Source organism: Papio anubis, chromosome 17, assembly GCF_008728515.1.
Source record: "Papio anubis isolate 15944 chromosome 17, Panubis1.0, whole genome shotgun sequence".
Lineage (NCBI taxonomy): Eukaryota > Metazoa > Chordata > Mammalia > Primates > Cercopithecidae > Papio > Papio anubis.
Window position 1 is genome coordinate 67,163,283 of NC_044992.1, and position 23,511 is coordinate 67,186,793.

Below are 23,511 nucleotides of genomic sequence, written 5' to 3' on the forward strand. Positions count from 1 at the left end.
CTGTGACTTTGAGCTCCCAAAGCAATGCAGAGCCAGCTGGTGGTGACTTTTAAATCTGGGAGGCTTGAGGCAGGTGCAGGCAGGAGGACACAGTAGGCAGGATCAGCATACCTCCAGCCTGGGTGACAGAGTGAGACTCCAACTCAAAAAACAAAAACAAAGCAATAATTAGCCAGGCATGGTGAAAGTGCAGCCTGAAGTCCCAGCTACTTGGGAGGCTGAGGCAGGAGAATCACTTGAACCGGAGGCAGATGTTGCAGTGAGCCAAGATTGTGCCACTGCACTCAGCATGGGCAACAAATGAGACTCAAAAATGAAAGCCCGAGTGGCCGGTGGCTCAAGCCTGTAATCCCAGCACTTGGGAGGCCCGAGAGATGGGTGGATCCTTGAGGTCAGGAGATCCGAGACCATCCCTGGCTAACCCAGTGAAACCCGATCTCTACTAAAAATACAAAAACTAGCGGGTGAGGTGGTGGGAAGCCTGTGAGTCCCAGCTACTCGGGAGGCTGAGGCAGGAGAATGGCAGTAAACCCGGGAGGCGGGCTTGCAGTGAACTGAGATCCGGCCACTGCACTCCAGCCTGAGACGACAGAAGCGAGACTCCGTCTCAAAAAAAAAAAAAAAAGAGACAGGCTGATTGAAATTCCTGTAATCCCAGCACTTTGGGAGGCCGAGGCAGGCTGGATCACAAGGTCAGGAGATCGAGACCATCCCTGGCTAACAATTGAAACCGTCTCTACTAAAATACAAAAAACTAGCCAGTGAGGTGGTGAGCGCCTGGTCCCAGCTACTCCTGGAGCTGAAGGCAGGAGAATGGCGTGAACCAGGTGAGGGCTTACAGTGAGCTGAGATCCGGCCTGCACTCCAACCTGAAGCGACCAAGGAAGCCGAGACTCAAGATCTCAAAAAAAAAGGAAGAGGAGGAGGCACAAGGGACAGGAGATTGGACAAGGACACAGAGCTGAAGAGCTGGTCCTGAGAGCTTGCAGAATGCATGATAGTGGGCCTCCGAGGAACTCGAGCTCTGTTTGGAGTGATGTTAGCTCCTTTTTTTTTTTTTTTTTTGAGACAGAGTCTCGCTCTGTCTTCTAGGCTGGAACGCGGTGGCGCAATCTCAGCTCACTGCAACCTCCACCTCCTGGGTTCAAGCAATTCTCCTGCCTCAGCCTCCAGAGTAGCTAGAATTACAGGCACCCACCACCACACGCGGCTAATTTTTGTATTTTTAGTAGAGACGGGGTTTCACCATGTTGGCCAGGCTGGTCTTGAACTCATGACTTAAGATGATCTGCCTGCCTCAGCCTCCCTAAGTGCTGGGATTAGAGGTGTGAGCCACCGCACCCAGCCCAGCTCCTTTTTTTGTTTGTTTGTTTGTTTGAGACAGAGTCTCACTCTGTCACCCAGGCTGGAGTGCAGTGGCATGATCTCGGCTCACTGCAAGCTCCACCTCCCAGGTTCACACCATTCTCCTGCCTCAGCCTCCTGAGTAGCTGGGACTACAGGCGCCCGCCACCATGCCTGGCTAATTTTTTGTATTTTTTAGTAGAGATGGGGTTTCACTGTGTTAGCCAGGATGGTCTCAATCTCTTGACCTCGTGATCCGTAGGCCCAGCTCCTTTTAAATAAAACTTTTAGCCATTGGTTTGTACTGAGTTCCTGCGCTAGACCCAGTAAACCAAACCAAAATGGAGTCACTCTTGCTCAAGTTCCACACCACCAAGCTGAAACTAAGTTGTTTATCTGACCTGCCAAGAAATCAAGAGAGAGATAACGGCCAAATCCCCAAACAGGCCAGTTTTAGCCAGCGTGATAAGGAAGTCCCCTCTGTGTTAACCTTACAAGGAAAATCATTTTGAAACCACCCATCTGGGCAGGGCGCAGTGGCTCACACTTGTAATCCCAGCACTTTGGGAGGCCAAGGAGGGCAGATTACGAGGTCAGGAGTTCAAGACCAGCCTGGCCAACATGGTGAAACCCTGTCTCTACTAAAATACAAAAATGAACTGGCTGTGGTGGCGTGTGCCTGTAATCCTAGCTACTCGGGAGGCTGAGGCAAGAGAATGGCTTGAACCTGGGAGGCAGAGATTGCAACAAGCCAAGATCATGCCACTGCACTCCAGCCTGGCGACAGAGCATGACTCCGTCTCAAAAAAAAAAACAAAACAAAAATCACCCATGTGCTTTCTGTTCTCTGTGTCTGTTTCCCTCGCCCCTTTTCTGTCTATAAAACCAGGCTCCTCTGCTCGGCTCATGAGAACATTCATTCTATTTTATATAATTCTATTTTATAGAATGAGATGTTGCCTTATTCTAGAATCACAAGTAAAAGTCAGTGAAGATCTTTTTTTTTTTTTTTTTAGACGGAGTCTTGCTGTCTCCCAGGCTGAAGTGCACTGGTGTGATCTTGGCTCACTGCAACCTCCGCCTCCCGGGTTCAAGTGATTCTTCTGCCTCAGCCTCCTGAGTAGCTGGGATTACAGGCGCCCACCACCATACCGGCTCATTTTTTTTTTTTTTTTCTGAGACAGAGTCTCAACCTGTCGCCCAGGCTGGAGTGCAGTGGCGCAATCTCGGCTCACTGCAAACTCCGCCTCTCGGGTTCAAGCAATTCTCCTGCCTCAGCCTCCCGAGTAGCTGGGACTACAGGCGCCCGCCACCACGCCTGGCTAATTTTTTGTGTTTTTAGTAGAGACGGGGTTTCACCATGTTGGTCAGGCTGGTCTTGAACTCCTGACCTCAGGTGATCTGCCCACCTCAGCCTCCCAAAGTGCTGGGATTACAGGCATGAGCCACCGTGCCCAGCCTGCCAGTGAAGATCTTTTAACTAAATGTGTTACAATTTTTTTGACACTTCTCTCACATCCATTCTCCATCTGGGCCTTTGGAGCCAGACGGCCTGAGCTGGCATCCCAGCTCTGACACTCCCTAACTGTATGCCTCTGTGGTATCATCAGTAGAATGAACATCCTGATGGTACCTTCCTCTTACAGTGCTCTCAGGATTAAATAAACTCACAGAAAAGTGCTTAGATCCTGGCTAACATGGTGAAATGCCGTCTCTACTAAAAATACAAAAAATTAGTCGGGCGTGGTGGCGGGCGCCTGTAGTCCCAGCTACTCGGGAGGCTGAGGCAGGAGAATGGCGTGAACCCAAGAGGCGGAGCTTGCAGTGAGCTGAGATTGTGCCACTGCACTCCAGCCTGGCAACAGAGCGAGACTCTATCTAAAAAAAAAAAAAAAAAAAAAAGAAAAGTGCTTAGAACATGATGTCTGGAGCATAAGAAGCCCTGAGGTGCTAGCTATCTGCTACTATTATTGTCGTTGTTTGTCCATGGCAAAACGGTGAACTCTCTGGCCAGGTGTGGGGGCTCACACCTGTAATCCTAGCACTTTAGGAGTCTGAGAGGGGCGGATCATGAGGTCAGGAGAACAAGACCATCCTGGCTAACATGGTGAAACCATGTCTCTACTAAAAATACAAACAATTAGCTGGGCATGGTGGCATGTGCTCGTAGTCCCAGCTACTCGGGAGGCTGAGTCAGGAGAATTGCTTGAACCCGGGAGGCAGAGGTTGCAGTGAACCGAGATCACGCCACTGCACTCCAGAATGGGCGACAGAGTGAGACTGTGTCTAAAGAAAAAAAAAAAACAGAAAACAAAACAGTGAGCTCTTTCTGTATGCTATCTTAATTTTTTTGTTTTTTGTGGTTTTGGGTTTTGTTTTTTTTTTTTTTTTTGAGACGGAGTCTGGCTCTGTTGCCCTGGCTGGAGTTCAGTGGCACAATCTTGGCTCACTCCTACCTCTGCCTCCTGGGTTCAAGTTATTCTCCTGCCTGAGCCTCCCAAGTAGCTGAGACTACAGGTGAATGCCACCACTCCCAGCTAATTTTTATATTTTCAGTAGAGACAGGGTTTCACCATGTTAATCAGGATGGTCTCAATCTCCTGACCTCATGATCCACCTGCCTCAGACTCCCAAAGTGCTAGGATTACAGGCATGAGCCACCACGCCCGGCCTGGTTTTTGTTTTTGAGATAGGGTCTTGCTCTCTTGCCCAGGCTGGAGTGCCGTAGCACAATCACTGCTCTCTGTGGCCTCCATCTCCCAGACTCAAGTGATACTCCCACCTCAGCCTCCCACCTTGGCCTCCCAAGTAGTTGGGACTACAGGCATGTGCCACCATGCTTAGCTAATAATTTTTTTTTTTTTTTTGAGATGGAGTCTCACTCTGTCACTCAGGCTGGAGTGCAGTGGCGCAATCTGTGCTCACTGCAACCTCTGCCTCCCGGGTTTAAGCGCTTCTCCTGCCTCAGCCTCCTGAGTAGCTGGGTGTGGGCCGCAAGCCACCCAGATGCCGAGGCAAGAGACCGAGGGCCAAGCTGTTCCAATGTAATAAAATATATAAAATAAGAATAGTAAGCCAGGCACGGTGGCTCAAGCCTGTAATCCCAGCACTTTGGGAGGCTGAGACGGGCGGATCACGAGGTCAGGAGATCGAGACCATCCTGGCTAACACGGTGAAACTCCGTCTCTACTAAAAAATACAAAAAACTAGCCGGGCGAGGTGGCGGGCGCCTGTAGTCCCAGCTACTTGGGAGGCTGAGGCAGGAGAATGGCGTAAACCCGGGAGGCGGAGCTTGCAGTGAGCTGAGATCCGGCCACTGCACTCCAGCCTGGGCGACAGAGCGAGACTCCGTCTCAAAAAAAAAAAAAAAAAAAGAATAGTTCTACTAGATATAGATCATAGATATGATTATATATGAATATCATTAATCATTAGTTTGTAGCAATTACTCTTTATTCCAAAATTATGATAATCCTCACTCTATAATCACAACCTAGGAAAAACCAGGCCATACAGAGATAGTCGCTGAGGGGACGTAGTGAGAAGTACCAGAAGGCAAGTGTGAGCCGTCTGTTATGCCTAGACAGGGCCACCAGAGGGCTCCTTGGTCTAGTGGTAACGCCAGCATCTGGGAAAATGCCCGTTACCAAGTGGACCGTGGTCTAGCAGTAGCGTCACTGCCAAGGAAAAACACCCGCTACTCAGCAGACTGGGAAAGGCAGTCCCCCTTTCCCCGGGGGAGTTTAGAGAAGACTCTACTCTTCCACCTCTTGTAGAGGGCCTGACATCAGTCAGGCGCACCCACAGTTATCTAAAGGCCTAACCGTCTCCCTGTGATGCTGTGCTTCAGTGGTCACGCTCCTAGTCCGCTTTCATGTTCCATCCTGTACACCTGGCTCTGCCTTTTAGATAACAGTAGCAAAATTAGTGAGAGTACTAAAAGTCACTGATATGCAGAAATAATGGCGTAAGCTGTCTCTCTGTCTCCCTCTCTCTGTCCGCCTCGGCTGCCAGGCAGGGAAGGGGCCCCTGTCCAGTGGACATGTGACTCACGTGACCTTGTCAATCATTGGAGACGGCTCATACTCCTTACCCTGCCCCTTTTGCCTTGTATCCAATAAATAACAGTGCAGCCTGGCATTCGGGGCCACTACCGGGCTGCACGTCTTGGTGGTAGTGGTCGCCTAGGCCCACCTGTCTTTTCCTTTATCTCTTTGTCTTGTGTCTTTATTTCTATAATCTCTCGTCTCTGCACACGGGGAGAAAAACCCACCGACCCCGTGGGGCTGGACCCTACAGCTGGGATGACAGGCACCCGCCACCACACCCAGCTAATTTTTGTATTTTTAGTAGAGACGGAGTTTCAACATGTTGGCCAGGCGGGTCTCGAACTCCTGAACTCAAGTGATCCACCCACTTCGGTCTCCCAAGTGCTGGGATTACAGACATGAGCCACTGCGCCTGGCCTCCAGCTAATTTTTGAAAATTTTTTGTAGGGATGGGGTCTTGTTATGTTGCTCTGGATGGTCTGGAACTCCCGGATCAAGTAATCCTCAGCCTCTCAAAGTGCTGAGATTACATTTGTGAGCCACCATGCCCAGCCCACTGTGCTATCTGTGCTATAAGATACAAATCAGGCTGGGCATGGTAGCTCATGCCTGTAGTCCAGCACTTTGGGAGGCCAAGGTGGGTAGATCACAAGGTCAGGAGTTTGAGACCAGCCTAGCCTACATGGTGAAACCCTATCTCTACTAAAAATGCAAAGATAGCCGGGCGTGGTGGTGTGCACCTGTATTCCTAGCTGCTCAGGAGGCTGAGGTAGGAGAATCGCTTGAACCCAGGAGGTGGAGGTTGCAGCGAGCCGAGATTGCACCACTGCACTCCAGCCTGGGCAACAGAGCAAGACTCCATCTCAAAAGAAAAAAAAGATACAAACCAACAGTGCACAAGTCATAGGAGAACGACTCAGCAAATCCCCACAAACTGAACAAACAGCATCACCCATATCTCAGAGCTTCCTTTGTGTCCCCTTTGAGTCACTACTGACCCTGGGGGGACCACTCTGTAGATCACTTTGCCTGTTTTTGTACTTTATATAAATAGAATGCAGTGGATACTCTTTCATGCCTGGCTTCCTTCACTCACCACTATGCTTGCAAGATTATCCATGTTGTTGCTGACAGCTGTAGACAGTTCTCAATGCTATGTATTAATCCGCTAGGTGAATACCTCACCCATGTTCTGCTTCTTACAGGAGAAACGAGTGCTCAGAATATCATTGTCCTTTGCCCCAGCACAGCTGGCAATGGGGGAGTACAGCTTGTAGACGTCTACAGGCTGAGGTTACCCGTGAGCTCACAGTCCTTGGAACAGCTGCCTCCCTCTCCAGAAGGCTGCCTCCTTGAGCATGCAGACTGCAAAGGCCAGATCACTGTCAACTTGTTGCTCAAACCTGGCCTCTGGGCTGTGAACAGCCCTCTCAGGCAACGTGGGCGCTGGCAACAGCTGCAACCAGGTCTGAATCTGGTTCTAGGAGGTGTGCAGAGAGATGGGCGTAAGGCAGGCATGGGCTGACGAGAGCATTCTGAGGGAAAGTGCCGCAGTCTGGAATGTCACCTCCCCTGCTCCGTGCTGGGTGCTGCTCCTGGTGAGGAAAGGCCACAGCAAGCCGGTTAGTGGGGGCGTGGGGGCACGGAAGTCCCTGTGGGGTAGGTCACAGGCCTCACCTGGATGACTCATCTGATTCCATCATGGGTGCCCTGAACCTGCCCCTGCACAACTGCCTGGCCCCAGAGCTCTCAAGTGGCCTCACAAATCCTGCCCAGGTTTAACAGTCTAATCATCAAGAAACAGTCCTGACCGGGCGAGGTGGCTCACACCTGTAATCCCACCACTTTGGGAGGCCAAGTTGGGCAGATCACTTGAGGCCAGGCCTTCAAGACCAGCCTGGGCAACATGGTGAAATCCCATCTCTACTAAACGTACAAAACTAGCAGGGCATGGTGGTGCACGCCTGTAATCCCAGTTACAGGCTGAGGTGGGAGGGTCACTTGAACCTGGGAGGCAGAGGTTGCGGTGAGCCGAGATCGCGCCACTGCACTCCAGCCTGGGCAACAGAGCGAGACTCTGTCTCAAAAAAGAAACAGACCTGCTCACACTGAATAGAGAGATGGGGAAGGATGAGAAAAGAGTGGTCTCAGAAAAGGAAGCAAAGTGGCTCTAAGAGCGGGAGAGCTGCTTATTTTCACAGAGAAATGAGCTTAAAGAGGCACTGAGTTTATTTTTATTTTAATTTAATTAATTAATTAATTAATTTTTGGGGGGGATGGAGTCTTGCTCTATTGCCCAGGCTGGAGTGCAGTGGTGTAATCTCGGCTCACTGTAAGCTCCGCCTCCCAGGTTCACGCCATTCTCCTGCCTTAGCCTCCTGAGTAACTGGGACCACAGGCACCCGCCACCACACCCAGCTAATTTTTGTATTTTTAATAGAGACAGGGTTTCACCCTGTTAACCAGGATGGTCTAGATCTCCTGACCTCGTGATCTGCCCGCCTCAGCCTCCCAACGTGCTGGGATTACAGGCATGAGCAACTGCACCTGGTCTATTTTAATTTAATTTAATTAATTAATTAATTTTATTTTTATTTTTTATTTTTTGGAGTCTCGCCCAGTCACCCAGGCTGGAGTGCAGTGGCACGATCTCGGCTCACTGCAAGCTCCGCCTCCTGGGTTCACACCATTCTCCTGCCTCAGCCTCCCAAGTAGGTGGGACCACAGGTGCCCACCACTACGCCCGACTAATTTGTGTTTTTAGTAGAAACGGGGTTTCACTGTGTTAGCCATGATTGCCTCGATCTCCTGACCTCGTGATCCGCCAGTCTTGGCCTCCCAAAGTGCTGGGATTACAAGCGTGAGCCACCGTGCCTGGCCTTTATTTTATTTTTTAAAATTATTTTTTATTGATACATATTACATGTACTTATTTGGGGGGTACATGTGATAATTTGATATATTCATATAATCAAAATTAGGGTATCTGTCACGTTATTTTTCTTTTCTTTCTTTTTTTTTTAGGCTGAGTCTCGCACTGTCGCCTAGGCTGGAGTGCAGTGGTGCAATCTTGGCTCACTGCAAGCTCTGCCTCCCAGGTTCACACCATTCTCCTGCCTCAGCCTCCTAAGTAGCTGGGACTACAGGCACCTGCCAACATGCCCAGCTAATTTCTTGTATTTTTAGTGGAGATGGGGTTTCATCACGTTAGCCAGGATGGTCTCAATCTCCTGACCTCCCAAAATGCTGGGATTATAGGCGTGAGCCACCGCGCCCGGCATTTTTCTTTTTTTAATACTAGGAACATTTGAATCATTTTCTGTTGGGGTGATCAGACCCAACACCAGGTCATGGGAGTCACAAAGTCCATCGGAGTCAAAGGAATGAAAAAAGACAGTTTGAGAGAGAAAGTGGGACCAGGGGACAATCGTGAGTGTGGAGGCGGCAAAGGCCTCTATCTCTGGGAGCCCAGGCTATTTATTGGTGCTCAAATAAAGAAACAGGTGGTGAGGATGTGGGGGTTGAAAGGAAACAGTGTATCAAGTGAACAAGAAACATATGGCTACTTGAGATAATGGGAGTGCTAGAAGCAAGGAGCTAAAGTCTAGCAGACATGCAAGCCCTGCCTCAGCTTCTCTCCCAACACTCAGCTTTTCTCCCAACAGTTCTCTTCTAGCTACTTGGAAATGTACAATGGATTAATGTTATCTATAGTCATTCTACTGATCTATTGATAACTAGATCTTATTTCTTCAAAGCGGCACTGAAATTTTGTCATGTTTCAGAGTGTTGGAAAAGAATGGTGGTCTCCCCTGTTGTGGCGGTGGTAATATAAATTGGCACAACCTTTGTGGAGAAAAATTTGGAAACCTCAAAATTGCAAATGCATGTGCCCTATGGTGCAGCAATTCTACTCATAGTTGATTCTACGCAGAATCTGGTGAAATTCTATTCCAATATTGGCTGTAACTTAAGCAAAAGATGAGATGAAGGCAGGATCTACTTTTTTTTTTTTTTTTTTTTTTTTTTTTTTTGAGAGGGAATCTTGCTGTGTCACCTAGGCTGGAGTAGGGTGGGACAATCTCAGCTCACTGCAATCTCTGCCTCCTGGGTTCAAGCAATTCTCTTGCCTCAGCCTCCTGAGTAGCTGGGGTTACAGGCATCCGCTACCACACCTAGCTAATTTTTGTATTTTTAGTAGAGATGGGGTTTCACCATGTTAGCCAGGCTGATCTCGAACTCCTGACATCAGGTGATCCACCCACCTCGGCCTCCCAAAGTGCTGAGATTACAGGTGTGAGCCACCTCGCTTGGCCAGGATCCACTTTAGATATAAAAACCTATCAATAAGGCATTGGTTCAACCATGGTGCATTTATTTGCAAGGAAGAGAGGGAGGAGAGAAGGGAGGCAGGCAGGCTGGCTTTTTACGGTATTATTATGAAATCACCAGGTTACATTGTTAAGTGAAAAAGGCAAAGTGGAGACCCCTGAGCTACATAAGCTGCCACTTATGCTAAATGGGAAAAATATATTTGCTTTTCTCTGCATGGAAAGTGTTTTTTTTTCTTTTTTGAGACAGAGCTTGCTCTGTTGCCCAGGCTGGAGTGCAGGGGTGTGATCTCAGCTCACTGTAAGCTCCGCCTCCTGGGTTCACGCCATTCTCCTGCCTCAGCCTCTCCAGAGTAGCTGGGACTACAGGCGCCTGCCACCACGCCCGGCTAATTTGTTTGTATTTTTAGTAGAGACGGGGTTTCACCGTGTCAGCCAGGATGGTCTCCATCTTCTGACCTCATGATCTGCCCACCTCGGCCTCCCAAAGTGCTGGGATCAGGGATGTGAGCCACCACTCCTGGCCAGCATGGAAAGTTTTGCAAGGAAATACAGAAATGGGTAACCTCAGGGGAACACTGAGTACGCTGAGGGTCAGGAATGGGAGACTTTTATCTTGTGATGTTTGGATGTTTGAATGATGTGAATGTATTACCTGTTTTAAAAATAGGTATTTTAAAAACACACACATTGGGGCAATCAGGAATTTATGGGGTGTGATTCTGTTCCATAACTCCAAGGATGTAGACAGGCATGTTTTACACCAGTTCAAGATGTACATTTATGTTTTATCCACTTTTCGGTAAATTGTATTTATTCCACAATTGAAAAGAACAAAACCCTAACGATTCATGGAGTGCTGCCATGTGCTAGGGTGGGCCTGGTCCCAGACCCCTGGAACCCTCAGAAGGAAGAGGTCCAGACAGGTTCTCCGGGCCCTTCCCTGCTGGGCAAGCACTGAAGTGGGAGTGGAGCATGGGCCCCCTCAGTCTGGCACGGTGCCAGGCTGGCCTGGCTGGCAGCGCCTCCCGGTGGCACGGTTGCCCTGTCCGCAGCTGCAGCGTCTCCTGTTTCCTGGGAGCCTCTGCTCCATTGTTGGCCGAGGGGGTCAGGACCCGCCGCCCTCTGCATTATTGATGGTCCTGTAAGGCGGGCACCCTGGGGAGTAGAAGGAGCCTGTAGCCCCTGCGAGAGCAGAGCCGAGGTAGTGCACTGCACAGAGGGTCACCGCGGGCGGCCAGATCCCCAGGGAGGGGAGAGGACCCGGGCGTCACGAAGCCCGCTTCCTCTGGGCCAGCCATGGGCAGGCACCAGGGCAAAGCGCCCCAGCGCCTGGCGAGGCCCGGGAGGCCGGCCTCAGGGGAGCAGGAGTCGGGGTCGGCCAGCGCAGACGGCGCGCCCAGCCAGGAACGACGATCCGATCGCGGCCAGGCGGTCAGGGCGAGACCGGCCGCCCAGCCCGCCACCGCCGGGGGCCAGGGGACTGCTGGTGGCCGTAGGAAGCCGATCGCAGAGGAGAACGGCGGCTGCAGACGCCCAGGGGCTGGGTCGCCCCCAGAGGCCCAGGAGAGGCAAGGCAGCGCGCGGCGTGAGGGACGCGGGCCCAGGGGCGGCCGCAGGGGGCGCCTGGAGGAAGGCAGCCTCTCCCGAGGAGAAGGGCGGGGCGGCCGCCGTAGGAGGAAGGGGAAAGATCCGGGGCCCTCGGCTCAGCGGGGCCGCCGGGCGCCCCGGAGCCTCGATGGGGACACGTCGGGTGGGGACGGAGGCAGCTCCTGTCCGGACAGCGAAGCCCGCGAGGCCCAGGAGAGCGGCAGCCAGCGCAGCGGAGCCCGGGAGCTGCGGCCCACCCTGGAGCCTAGGGTCACGGGCTCGGAAGGGACAAAAACTGGGCCGGAGTCAGCGCTGGAGCCAAGAAGCGACAGCCTGGACAGCAACTGGCCCCGCGCAGATCCCTGGGGCCTGGAAGGGTCGTCAGGGACGGGGCCCTTTGGAGCCAGCGAGCATTCCGGGGGCGACTCCGACTCGAGTCTGCTGGAGACCGGACCTGGACGGGGCCCCCGGGCAGCTATGGCCTCCAGGACCTTCGAGGGCAGCTCGCGGGCTCCTCGGGATACCGGGCCGGCCCAGGACGCGAGCGACAACCGGGCGCAGCGGGGCGCCAAGCCTGAAACAATGCAGGCCTCGACGGCCCGGGCTCCGCGCCACCTGGTCAGAAAGGCGGCGGGGCGGGTGCCAGCGGCGGCAGGGGAGGGCGAAGTAGGAGCCCACGCGGGAGCGGGGCCGGAGGACCCAGCCCCGCTGGCGGCCCTCCTGGTGGTCCGCAGGCTCCTCGCGAGGTCCCCGCCAGGCACCACTTCCCAGGCCGTGGGCCCCCGCCGCGCTGGCCTCAAGGAGCGGCTCCTGAGTGTAGCGCGAGCCCTGGGCCTCTTGCGCTGGCTGCGGCGGCGGCTGCGGCTGCGGCCGCGGCCGCCAGAGGGCGAGGGGACGAGGGGCGGGGCCGCGGGAGAGGGGACGAGGGGCGGGACCACGAGAGAGGGGGCGAGGGGCGGGGCCCTGAGCCCGTGCTGCGACACCGTCTAGCGTTGCGCCTGGCCGGCTTGGCAGGGCTCGGGGGTAGGCCGAGGGCTCCTCCTGGCGTCCTCTCGCGACCCCCGCAGGTCCGGACAAGCCCAGTCCCCGACGACCCTTTCGATCAGGAGGACGGGACTCCAGATCCCAAGTTCGCAGTCGTGTTCCCCAGGATCCACAGGGCAGGGCGGGCGTCGAGCAGCCGCAGCTCTGAAGAAGCGTCCACAGATGCCCCCACGGGGAAGGGCCGAAGTTGGCCTCGTGCAGGGGCAGGGGGGCACAGTGAGGGGCACAGGGCGAGTGAGGAAGGGGTGTCCGGGCTTCGTCGCGGCTCCCTCCTCGCCCCGACTGCCCCCGACGGGCCCTCGCTCGACGAGAGCGGCTCCAGCAGTGAGGCGGAGTCGGAAACCCTGGACGATGAGCCCCCGGTGCACTGGGCGCAGGGCTCCGGTCCCCGCAAGGGTCCTAGGCTTGGCGCCGCCGTGCTGCTGCCCCGACTCGCCCTGGAGACCCGCCTGCAGCAGGAGGGAGACCCGGGCCTCCGCGGGTCCCTGAGGGAGCGGTGGGAACCCGAGGATGAGGACGAGGCAGTGCTGGAGAGGGACCTGGAGCTAAGCCTCGGGCCGGGTCTGGAGGCGCCACCCTTCTCCGGTGCCGAGGGCAGGAGCCTCGGAGACGGCCTAGAAGACATGGAGGACCTGGCCCGCTTGCGGTGAGAGGACTCGGTGCCAAAGCTTCCATCCTTGGCTCACAGCTCCTCGTACCCACCCTGCCCTCATCTTTATGAATTGCGTGTAGACCCTTATTGAATCCTTAGAAGGATGGGCTTGAACCCTCCTGGCAGGAAGGGGCAGGTGAGGGGCGACAGATGCTACCTCCCCAGGACTGCCTTTCTAATTAGTACAAAGCTTCCTTCTGGGTCAGCGCCAGCCCTACTTGTAGCCTCCCCATTACTTGACAGCCCAGCCCTCATTTTATGGATCAGGCTCTGGGAGGTTGAATGACTTGCCTGACGTGTCCCCGCAGTGGGTAGCAGAACTAACTCACAACCTCCTGCAGCCACAATTTATTGTCCCTCCACCCTGTTGTCCCCACAGGCTGATGTGTGACAGCTCTGTGCTGCTGTGCCTCAAGAAGAGATTTCACCTGGGCCGAATCTATGTATGGGGAGCCACGGGGAGGGACAGTGGGCCGGGATCCCCTTTCCTCTGGGGACAGAGGGCTCCCCAGCACCCCTGGAGGTTCTCTTTCCTCTTCCTCTCCGGGCTGGGCGCTGAACCCTCTCTGGAGCCCTGCAGAGCGGGACTTGGGGGCTGAGCTCTGTTTACATTCCCCCTGCTCCCTCCACACTCTGATGACAGCTTGTTTTCCTCCCCAGACTTTTGGGGGGCCCCTCTTGCTTGTTTTGAACCCCCACCGGCCCTTGCCTCTCTTCTCACCTGAGGTCCAGGCAAGCTACCACCCCGGGAAGGCCCTCAGCACCACCCCGTATGTGATTCTGCCCCACTGACCCTCTGCTCTCCTCCCAGACAGCCCAGTCCCTGCATGTCCCCTTGACTGAGGTCCCAGGGCCTGTGAGTACCTCTGCTACACCTCGGAGGGTCCCAGGTCTGGCAACCTTCTCATCTCCCTCAGACATATCTTTGCCATCGTGGCATCAGCCTATGACCTGGCTCAGCATACTGGGCAGGACCCATGCATCCTCCTGCGGTGAGTGGTGGCCGTCCTGCGTGGCTGAACCCATGGACCACACTGAGGGTTGGTGGGGCGGAGCCTGAGGTCTTCCCTGGAAGCCACTGGTCTGCTCCATTGCTGGGCTACAGTTCTGGACTCCACAGGGCCGAGCTCCCAGCTGAAATCATCGCATGAGCCCCTGGAATGTGGCATCTTGGGGACTTTTCTTTCTGTTGGGTCTCTCCATGCTCTGGGACTATCTTTCCACATTTCTGGGGGTCTCTCCAGGCTAGCTGTCACTTCTGGGTGGCACATCCCACTTCCTGGATTCAGTGGGGTGGTCCTACGTGCCCCTCCCTGGAGACCCTACCAACCAACACATCCTTAGCTCCTCCCGCTGCAGTGGGCACAGCGGCTCAGGGAAGACAGAAGCCTCCAAAAAGATCGTGCAATTCCTAAGCAGCCTGGAGCAGGATCAGACGCGGAACCGAGGGTATCAGGTGAGGGCCAGGCTGGAGGCACCTCATGGGCCGAGCTGGCCATCTATCTCCCTCCAGGAGACAGCTGACCATGTCCGAGGGATTATCTTTCTTCTTTCAGCCAGGAGAGGGGTGGTCTCCAGGCCTCTGGCGTCTCCTGGGGTCAGCTGAAGGCACTGCCCTTTCTGATGGGACTGATGCCTCCCTGGACCTGCCCCTAGCTGGGATGCCTGCTGGTGGGGGCTACTGCTGCCCAGGGATGCTTGAAGACCCCTCCTTGTACAGGTGGAGGATGTGCTGCCCATACTCAGCAGCTTTGGCCATGCCAAGACCATCCTCAATGCCAATGCCAGCCGCTTCGGCCAGGTCTTCTGCCTCTACCTACAGCAGTGAGTGGCAGGGTTACAGGGGGCACCTACAATCACTTACCCTTGCTGGGTCCTCGGGCTTCTTCCCTGGGGTCCAGACTCTCGTAGGGCTTCTTGTGCACGAGGCCCCTGGGTGGTTTGCATCCTGGGCACTCACACCCATCTTCTGTGCCCCCAGAGGGGTCATCGTGGGAGCCTCTGTGTCTCATTATCTACTTGAGACCTCCAGGGTGGTGTTTCAGGTAAGGGCGGCCCTTCTATCCACCCCTCCCCAGTTCCCAGAGTAGGAAGGGCAGAGGGTGCCACTGTCAGGGTGTGGCCTTTGAGCCCTTAGGGCACTGAGCCCCTAAGCCAGTCCTGCCCCCAAGGCCCAGGCTGAGCGGAGCTTCCATGTTTTTTACGAGCTGCTGGCAGGGCTGGACTCCATAGAGCGGGAGCGGCTCTCCCTGCAGGGACCGGAGACTTACTACTACCTCAACCAGGTATGGGGAGCCCTTGTGGTATGGCGGGGAGAAGGCCTGCCCAGAGGAGGATCTTGGCCCAGAGGTCTGAGAAGTAGCAGGAGGCTATGGGGTGGCAGGCCCCGCCCCCTCACCCCTGCTGTGCCCTGCAGGGCCAGGCTTGCAGGCTCCAAGGCAAGGAGGATGCCCAGGACTTTGAGGGGCTTGTGAAGGCACTGCAGGGGCTGGGCTTGTGCCCGGAGGAGTTGAATGCTGTCTGGGCTGTGCTGGCCGCCGTCCTGCAGCTGGGCAACATCTGCTTCTCCTCCTCAGAGGTGGGCTCCCTGTGGGCAGGGGCCATCTGGGGTGCTGGGTCTGCAGAATCAGGGCAGTGGTAATGACGCCAAATGCTTGTGTGTAGGAGACTACAGAGCGCTGGGCTGCCCTGAAAAGCAGGTAGATCCCCACTGTGTAGTTGAGAAAGCTGAGACCTAGAGCTTCTCCACTCTCCCAATGTCTGTGCCTCTAAGCTGCCACCCCTAAGATGGCATTAGATGAACAGCTATGGTCAGGCATGGTGGGTCACTCCTGTGATCCCAGCACTTTGAGAGGCCAAGGCAGGTGGATCATGGGAAGCCAGGAGTTTGAGACCAGCCTAGGCAACATAGAGAGACCCCACCCATCTCTATTTAAAAAAAAAAAAAAAAAAAGGCTGGCCGTGGTGGCTCACGCCTGTAATCCTAGCACTTTGGGAGGCCGAGGTGGGTAGATCACTTGAGCTCAGGAATCCTAGAGCAGCCTGGGCAACATGGCAAAACCTTGTCTCTACAAAAAATGTCAAAAGATTAGGCCAGGCACAGTGGCTCATACCTATAATCCCAGCACTTTGGGAGGCCAAGGCAGGCAGATCACTTGAAGTCAGGAGTTCGAGACCAGCCTGGCCAATATGCTGAAACCCTCTCTCTACGAAAAATACAAAAATTAGCTGGGTGTGGTGGCACGTGCCTGTAGTCCCAGCTACTTAGGGAAGCTGAGGCAGGAGAATTGCTTGAACCAGGGAGGCGGAGATGGCAGTGACCCGAGATCATGCCACTGTACTCCAGCCTGGTGACAGAGCAAGACTCCATCTCAAAAAAAAAAAAAATCAGACCGGGCCTGGTGGCTCATGCCTGTAATCCCAGCACATTGGGAGGCCGAGATGGGCAGATCACTTGAGGTCAGGAATTCGAGACCAGCCTGACCAATATGGTGAAACCCTGTCTCTGCTAAAAATACAAAATTAGTCGGCCGTGGTGGCACATGCCTATAATCCCAGCTACTTCGGAGGCTGAGGCAGGAGATTGCTTGAACATGGGAGGCGGAGGTTGCAGTGAGCCGAGATCGCGCCATTGCACTCCAGCCTGAGCAACGAGAGCGAGACTCGGTCTTGGAAGAAAAAGAAAAAAGATTAGCTGGGCATAGTGGCATGTGCCTGTAATCCCAGCTACTGGGGAGGCTGAGATGGAAGAATTACCTGAACCCGGGAGGTGGAGGCTGCAGTGAGCTGTGATCGTGCCACTGCACTCAAGCCTGGGTGACAGAGTGAGACCCTGTCTCAAAAAAAAAAAAAAAAAGAAGTGAACAAGCAGCTATTATGTACCCAGCACTGTACAGATCACTTTGCATTTGTTTTCTTTTTTCTTTTTTTTTTTTTTTTTTTTTTGGAGACGGAGTCTTGCTCTGTCGCCCAGACTGGAGTGCAGTGGCCGGATCTCAGCTCACTGCAAGCTCCGCCTCCCGGGTTTACGCCATTCTCCTGCCTCAGCCTCCCAAGTAGCTGGGACTACAGGCGCCCGCCAACACGCCCGGCTAGTTTTTTTGTATTTTTTAGTAGAGACGGGGTTTCACCGTGTTAGCCAGGATGGTCTCGATCTCCTGACCTCATGATCCGCCCATCTCAGCCTCCCAGAGTGCTGGGATTACAGGTTTGAGCCACCGCGCCCGGCCGCATTTGTTTTCTAATTTAGTTTGTGAGACAACCCCCTAGCAAGGGTTACTGCTTCCCCTTTAGCAGTGAGGCCATGGGGGCGCAGGAAGGAAGGAGCCTGGCCAGAGCTGTCTGCCAGCGAAGAGGGAAAGTAGGACTCGAACTCAGGGCCCTGAGAACCACAGCCTGGCTCCTAACGGCCCAGATCTCCTCACCCACCCCTTTGGGTGACAGGGCCACTTGCCGGGCAAAGCCTGGCCTGCCCTGCCTGGGGAGTGTGTCTGTTCCTGAAGCAGAGCTCTCCCTGTCCCTCCCTCTCTGTGTAGCGGGAGTCCCAGGAGGTGGCTGCTGTGTCTAGCTGGGCCGAGATCCACACAGCAGCCCGGCTGCTGCGGGTACCACCAGAGTGCCTGGAGGGGGCTGTCACCAGGAGGGTCACGGTGAGCCCGAGGGTCCTGGGGAGAGGGGCCTGGCCTGGCCGACCTGCACACTGAGTAAGCACCTTGAGGGCTGTGGGCCTGACACACCAGCTGTGCCTCCTCTGCCCTCCAGGAGACGCCCTATGGCCAGGTCTCGCGATCCCTGCCCATGGAAGGCGCCATTGATGCCAGGTGACCCTAGAGACGGGTGAGAGTCAGAGCAGGGCCCGGGGCATGGCTCTACGTGGCTCACCTCCCGCCATGCCTACAGGGACGCCCTGGCCAAGGCCCTGTATTCGCGCCTCTTCCACCAGCTTCTGAGGCGGACCAATGCACGGCTGGCACCACCAGGGGAGGAAGGCAGCACTGGCACCATCACTGTCGTGGATGCCTACGGCTTTGAGGTCACCCCTTGGGGTGGGGCCCAGAAAAGGGGGCACCCATATAATTCTGATGGATTTCTGGGACCCCCACAGCTCCAGCTCTCCCTGGGGGTGCTCGTGAGGTGCTTGCCTGTCTGGCAGGGTGCCTTCAGGGCTCCTTCTGCATCTGCTGGGCTGAGCCTGCTGGGGTGGGGTGCAGGGATGGAAAGGAAAAGGAGCAGGGCTGCCTCTGGAGATTTAGAACCTCTTGAGGACTTGGACTGGCTGCGCACCTTGGAGTTCTTGCTTCCACTCACCTCCAGAGGACAATGCCCCCCGCCCCACACCCACGTTCATCCAAGCATGGCCTCTGCTCCCTTCTCTGGTGTTGGGCTGGGCAGCCTGGGCTGGGAGCGCTCTTGGCTTCTCTGGGATGGCTGGAGCCCACCACAAGCCCCAGCCTGGCCCGTGCTGTCCTCCTGCTGGGAAGAGTTGCTTAGTGCAGCAGACAGAGCAGAGGTTCGGAGTGGTCCTGCCACTCACTAGCTGTGTGGCCTTGGGCAAGTGAATGAACCTTTCTGAGGTCCAGCATTCCCATCTATAAACTAGAAATCCCAGCAGGACCTACCTTGTGAGTTTCAGAGGCTTAATGGAGATGGTCCATGAGAGAGCTGTGTGCTCTGGGGCAGCCGTTCTGTCCCACTCTGGCTGGTCCTGCCTTCAGCATGGCCTGTCCTCCCTGGCCTTGCAGAGACACAGGAGCCTCAAAGGCAGTGTAAGACAGAGGCCCCAGGGTGGGCCCGCCCGCAACCCCACTTCCCGCACGCTAGGAGGAAAGGGAAGAGGGAGAGTCCCCCATCAGTCTGGGTTGGCAGAGACTCTACATCCCTTTACAGAGGATCCTGCTGCCTCAGGACAGCCAGGAGGGGGCTGGAGGGAGAGGAGGTGGCCCCTGCCCTCAGTCTCTGGACGGGCACTATTCATGGCCCCCTGTTCTGTCCTACACTCCAGTGTGTCCTCGTGACCATGCCCTCCCTGAGGCTGGCGGTGACGGTGGCCTGTGTATGCAGCCGAGCTCCTGTGTGTGTGTTTCAAGGGTGGACAAAGCTGCATGAAGCTTCCTAGGAGAGTGCTGAGGGAGCACAGAGGAAGGCGCCTGTAATCCCTATAGGAGGAAGCCTGGAAGGCTTCCTGGAGGCAGCAGCCTGGAGTCCTGCTCATGAGGATGCGGGTCTCTGATAGCCAGCCTGCTAGTTAGTAGGGAAAGGCGCCTTCCAAGCCACAGGATGGCTGTGACAGGAGGCCCGAAGGCTCGCAGGAGTGCTGCAGCAGAGGGCAGGGGTGTGGGCAACTAGAGGGACCTGTGGCTGGGCTGGGCAGGGCTGAGGTAGCCCATGTGCTGTGCTGGAGCCTTTGGACTTGACCCTGTTGGCTACACAGCACCAGCCCTGGGCATTACTCATCCCTGCGCCCTGGCCAGAATGAAGGAAGCCTCTGGGGTGGTGGGAAGGGCACAGGCCTGTGCGCTGGCCCCTGCCAGCCCCATGTGCCCACCTCACTGCCGCACGCCCCTAGGCCCTGCGGGTGAATGGCCTGGAGCAACTGTGCAACAACCTCGCCAGCGAGCGCCTGCAGCTCTTCTCCAGCCAGATGCTGCTGGCGCAGGAAGAGGTAAGGGGATTGGGCGTGAACGTGGCAGGTGCCGCTTAGGCATTGCCCAGGCAGAAGCCATCCTTGGTGAAGGAAATTTGGGAACTGAGAGCTGTGCCTGGAAGACCCCTTTCCATGAGGCATCTCAGTCTTCTGAGCCTCAGTATACTATTCCATAAGATGGGAGGGTTATCCCTGCTCCTGTGAAATGGCCCAATGCCGGCTCTTCCCAGGACGAGTGTCGGCGGGAGCTGCTGTCCTGGGTGCCTGTCCGTCAGCCTCCGAGGGAATCCTGCCTGGACCTCCTGGTAGACCAGCCCCACAGCCTCCTGAGTATCCTGGATGCCCAGACATGGCTGTCCCAGGTGAGGCCCAGGGTGGTGACCCCCCATCCAGTGTCAGGAAGAAGGGGTGGTGGCCCTGGGTGTCCAGGCTGTAGCTGGCAGAGCCTCCCAGAGGGGACACAGTGATGGGATCCAGAGACCCTGCCCACAGTTCCTCAGCACAGCCTGGGACAACAGCAGTGAAGGGGAAGAACCCTGGGCTCCCGCAGAGCTGGATTCACATCTTGTCTCGGGTGATCTTGACCATGACATCTGTCCTCTGAGGTTCCTCATGTACTTGCCACGGAAGGGGGACAATAGTGCCCGATGGGCAAGGTGGTGGGGACTGCACGGGGCTCATGAAGGGCTTCTGCAGGTCCCTCACAATTGTGGCCAGGTGGCTACTGAGGCTTCTGACCAGTCTGGGACAAGCCCCAGGGCACCATGCCCCTCATTCCACAGAAGCTTCCTGACTGCCTCCTGCCTGCTGAGACTTGAATAGCAGGCTCGTCCCTGTTTCACGTTTCAGCACGCATCCACGTGCAGTCACAGCGTCCATTCATTCACTGACTCCTTCCCACACTAGACTGGGCTCCACAAGGGTGGGTGCCTGTCTGAAGGGTTTGAGCTCTATCTGCAGCACGTGTTAAGGAAATAATGAATGAATGAATAACTGTGCCAGGAACTGTGCTAAGGATAAAAGGTGAACAAAATTAGACCCAGTCTCTCCCCTCTTACAACCTGCAGTGCAGCAGGAGATAAATGTTAATTTAAAAAAACAGGCCTTGGCCAAGCTCAGTGGCTCACGCGTGTAATCCCAGAACTTTGGGAGGCCAAGGTGGGTGAATCCCCTGAGCCCACGAGCTCGAGACCAACATGACAAAACCCCGTCTCTACAGAAAATACAAAAATCAGCCTGGTGTGGTGGTGCGAGCCTATAGTTAGAGCTACTTGGGAGGCTGAGGTGGATGGATGGCTTGAGCCCAGGAAGTCAAGGATGCAGTGAGCCATGATCATGCCACTGCACTCCAGCCTGGGTGACAGAGTGAGACCTTGTTTCAAAAAAAATAATTAATTATTAAAAAAAAAAAAAAAAAAAAGCACACAGAGCCAAATACAAAATCACCCCTGCGCAGTTCCGTGGGTGAGTTTGTGGGACAGGGATTGCTGGGGTGGTCATGAGCCTCTAGGAGCTGAGGCTGGAATGTGGTGCGGGAGTTTCTGTGGAAGTTCAATATAACTTCCACAGATCCTGAACACGGGGCGACCCTCCTACATTTTCCCAATTAGTGGTTGAAAATGAAAGGTGAGCCAGGTGCGGGAGGCTGAGGCAGGAGAATCACATGAACCCGAGAGGCAGAGGTTGCAGTCACGCCTGTAATCCCAGCACTTTGGGAGGCTGAGGCGGGCAGATCACGAGGTCAGGATATTGAAACCGTCCTGGCTAACATGGTGAAACTCCATCTCTACTAAAAAATACAAAAAATTAGCCAGGCGTGGTGGCGGGCGCCTGTGGTCCCAGCTTCTTGGGAGGCTGAGACAGGAGAATGGCGTGAACCCGGGAGGTGGAAGTTGCAATGAGCCGAGGTCGCGCCACTGCACTCCAGCCTGGGCAACAGAGTGAGATTCTGTCTCAAAAAAACCCAAAAAAACAAAAAAAACAAAAATTAGCCGGGCATGGTGGTGGGCGCCTGTAGTCCCAGCTACTGGGGAGGCTGAGGCAGGAGAATGGCATGAGCCTGGGCGACAGAGCGAGACTCCAGGTCTCAAAAAAAAAAAAAGAAAATGAAAGGTGAAAAATAATGGTAAAATTGTGAAATATGTTATTGTAATAGTTCATTGATCACTGTCATATTAATGTAATACATGTCTTCATGTATAATATGATATAATAACAGGTCACATTAATATATAATATATAATGTTTATTTCTTAATACTTATTCATATGTAAAATCTTGTACTAAATAATTAAGAGCATGTTAATTTATAAATGATTGTTTCTCCCAGTTCACATTTCATAACATTTTGTTAAAACTTGTTGGCCGGGCGCGGTGGCTCAAGCCTGTAATCCCAGCACTTTGGGAGGCCGAGACGGGCGGATCACGAGGTCAGGAGATCGAGACCATCCTGGCTAACAGGGTGAAACCCCGTCTCTATTAAGAAATACAAAAAACTAGCCGGGCGAGGTGGCGGGCGCCTGTAGTCCCAGCTACTCGGGAGGCTGAGGCCGGAGAATGGCGTGAACCCGGGAGGCGGAGCTTGCAGTGAGCTGAGATCCGGCCACTGCACTCCAGCCTGGGCGACAGAGCGAGACTCCGTCTCAAAAAAAAAAAAAAAAAACTTGTCATGAGTGTCTTTGAGGTCCCAAGATCACTTTTGGAATCCCCCAGCATGGTTTTCCAAGGCTCAGCAATATCACTTAGGTCTATCTTATGTGACATGTACCATTTTCTGAGTCCGAGGTGGGTGCTGAGCCTGGAATTGTTACCCTAAACCCAAGTTCTCATTTACATAACATTAGGCAAGTTCCCCCATGCACTTGCTATTTTATGTTCACTAGCTCAGTAAAATAACGTCCAACCAAGTCACTTTTTAGTTTTATTTTTATATTTTAAAAAATAGAGGTGGAGTCTCGCTATGTTGCCCAGGCTGTTTCCGAGTCTCGCTATGTTGCCCAGGCTGTTTCCAACCTTCTGGGCTCAAGCAATCCTCCCACCTTTGCCTCTCAAAGTGCTGGGATTACAGGCTTGAGCTACTGCACCTGTCCTTGAGTTACTGTGTGTGTTTGTGTATGTGTGTTTTAACTGACTTACTATCATTCCCAACTGAGTTACTTTTTGAAGGTGATTTTTTTTTTTTTTTTTTTGAGACGAGTCTCGCTGTTGCCCAGGTTGGAGTGCAGTGGTGCGATTTCGGCTCACAACAAGCTCCGCCTACCGGGTTCACGCCATTCTCTTGCCTCAGCCTCCCGAGTAGCTGGGACTACAGGCGCCTCCCACCATGCTTGGCTAATTTTGTTTGTTTGTTTGTTTGTTTTGTATTTTTAGTAGAGACAGAGTTTCACCATGTTAGCCAGGATGGTCTCGATCTCCTGACCTCGTGATCCGCCCGTCTCGGCCTCCCAAAGTGCTGGGATTACAGGCTTGAGCCACCGCGCCCGGCCCATGTGCTTTTAAACAACTCTTTGAAAGATCACTTTCAGGCAGGGCGCGGTGGCTCACGCCTGTAATCCCAGCACTTTGGGAGGCCGAGGCGGGCGGATCACGAGATCAGGAAATCGAGACCATCCTGGCTAACACGGTGAAACCCCGTCTCTACTAAAAAATACAAAAAACTAGCCGGGCGATGTGGCGGGCGCCGGTAGTCCCAGCTACTCGGGAGGCTGAGGCAGGAGAATGGCGTAAACGCAGGAGGCGGAGCTTGCAGTGAGCTGAGATCAGGCCACTGCACTCCAGCCTGGGCGACAAAGCGAGACTCTGTCTCAAAAATAAATAAATAAATAAATAAATAAATAAATAAATAAATAAATAAATAAA

At 54.4% G+C, this 23,511-nt stretch overlaps 1 protein-coding gene across 1 annotated transcript in view; it reads left to right on the plus strand.

Moving 5' to 3' along the window:
- The first annotated feature begins 10,445 nt into the window (after positions 1 to 10,445).
- Positions 10,446 to 23,511, plus strand: part of MYO15B (myosin XVB) — a 38,421-nt gene continuing 25,355 nt past the window's right edge. Inside the window, exons 1-15 of the mRNA XM_021927974.2 lie at positions 10,446 to 12,198; positions 12,231 to 13,004; positions 13,390 to 13,453; positions 13,671 to 13,780; positions 13,928 to 14,002; positions 14,370 to 14,466; positions 14,731 to 14,834; positions 14,992 to 15,055; positions 15,182 to 15,295; positions 15,427 to 15,588; positions 17,546 to 17,659; positions 17,772 to 17,830; positions 17,910 to 18,042; positions 19,576 to 19,671; positions 19,884 to 20,015. Of these exons, the coding sequence (XP_021783666.2) occupies positions 11,024 to 12,198; positions 12,231 to 13,004; positions 13,390 to 13,453; positions 13,671 to 13,780; positions 13,928 to 14,002; positions 14,370 to 14,466; positions 14,731 to 14,834; positions 14,992 to 15,055; positions 15,182 to 15,295; positions 15,427 to 15,588; positions 17,546 to 17,659; positions 17,772 to 17,830; positions 17,910 to 18,042; positions 19,576 to 19,671; positions 19,884 to 20,015 (3,273 nt within the window). The 5' untranslated portion in view covers positions 10,446 to 11,023. The remainder of the gene's footprint in view (positions 12,199 to 12,230; positions 13,005 to 13,389; positions 13,454 to 13,670; positions 13,781 to 13,927; positions 14,003 to 14,369; positions 14,467 to 14,730; positions 14,835 to 14,991; positions 15,056 to 15,181; positions 15,296 to 15,426; positions 15,589 to 17,545; positions 17,660 to 17,771; positions 17,831 to 17,909; positions 18,043 to 19,575; positions 19,672 to 19,883; positions 20,016 to 23,511) is intronic.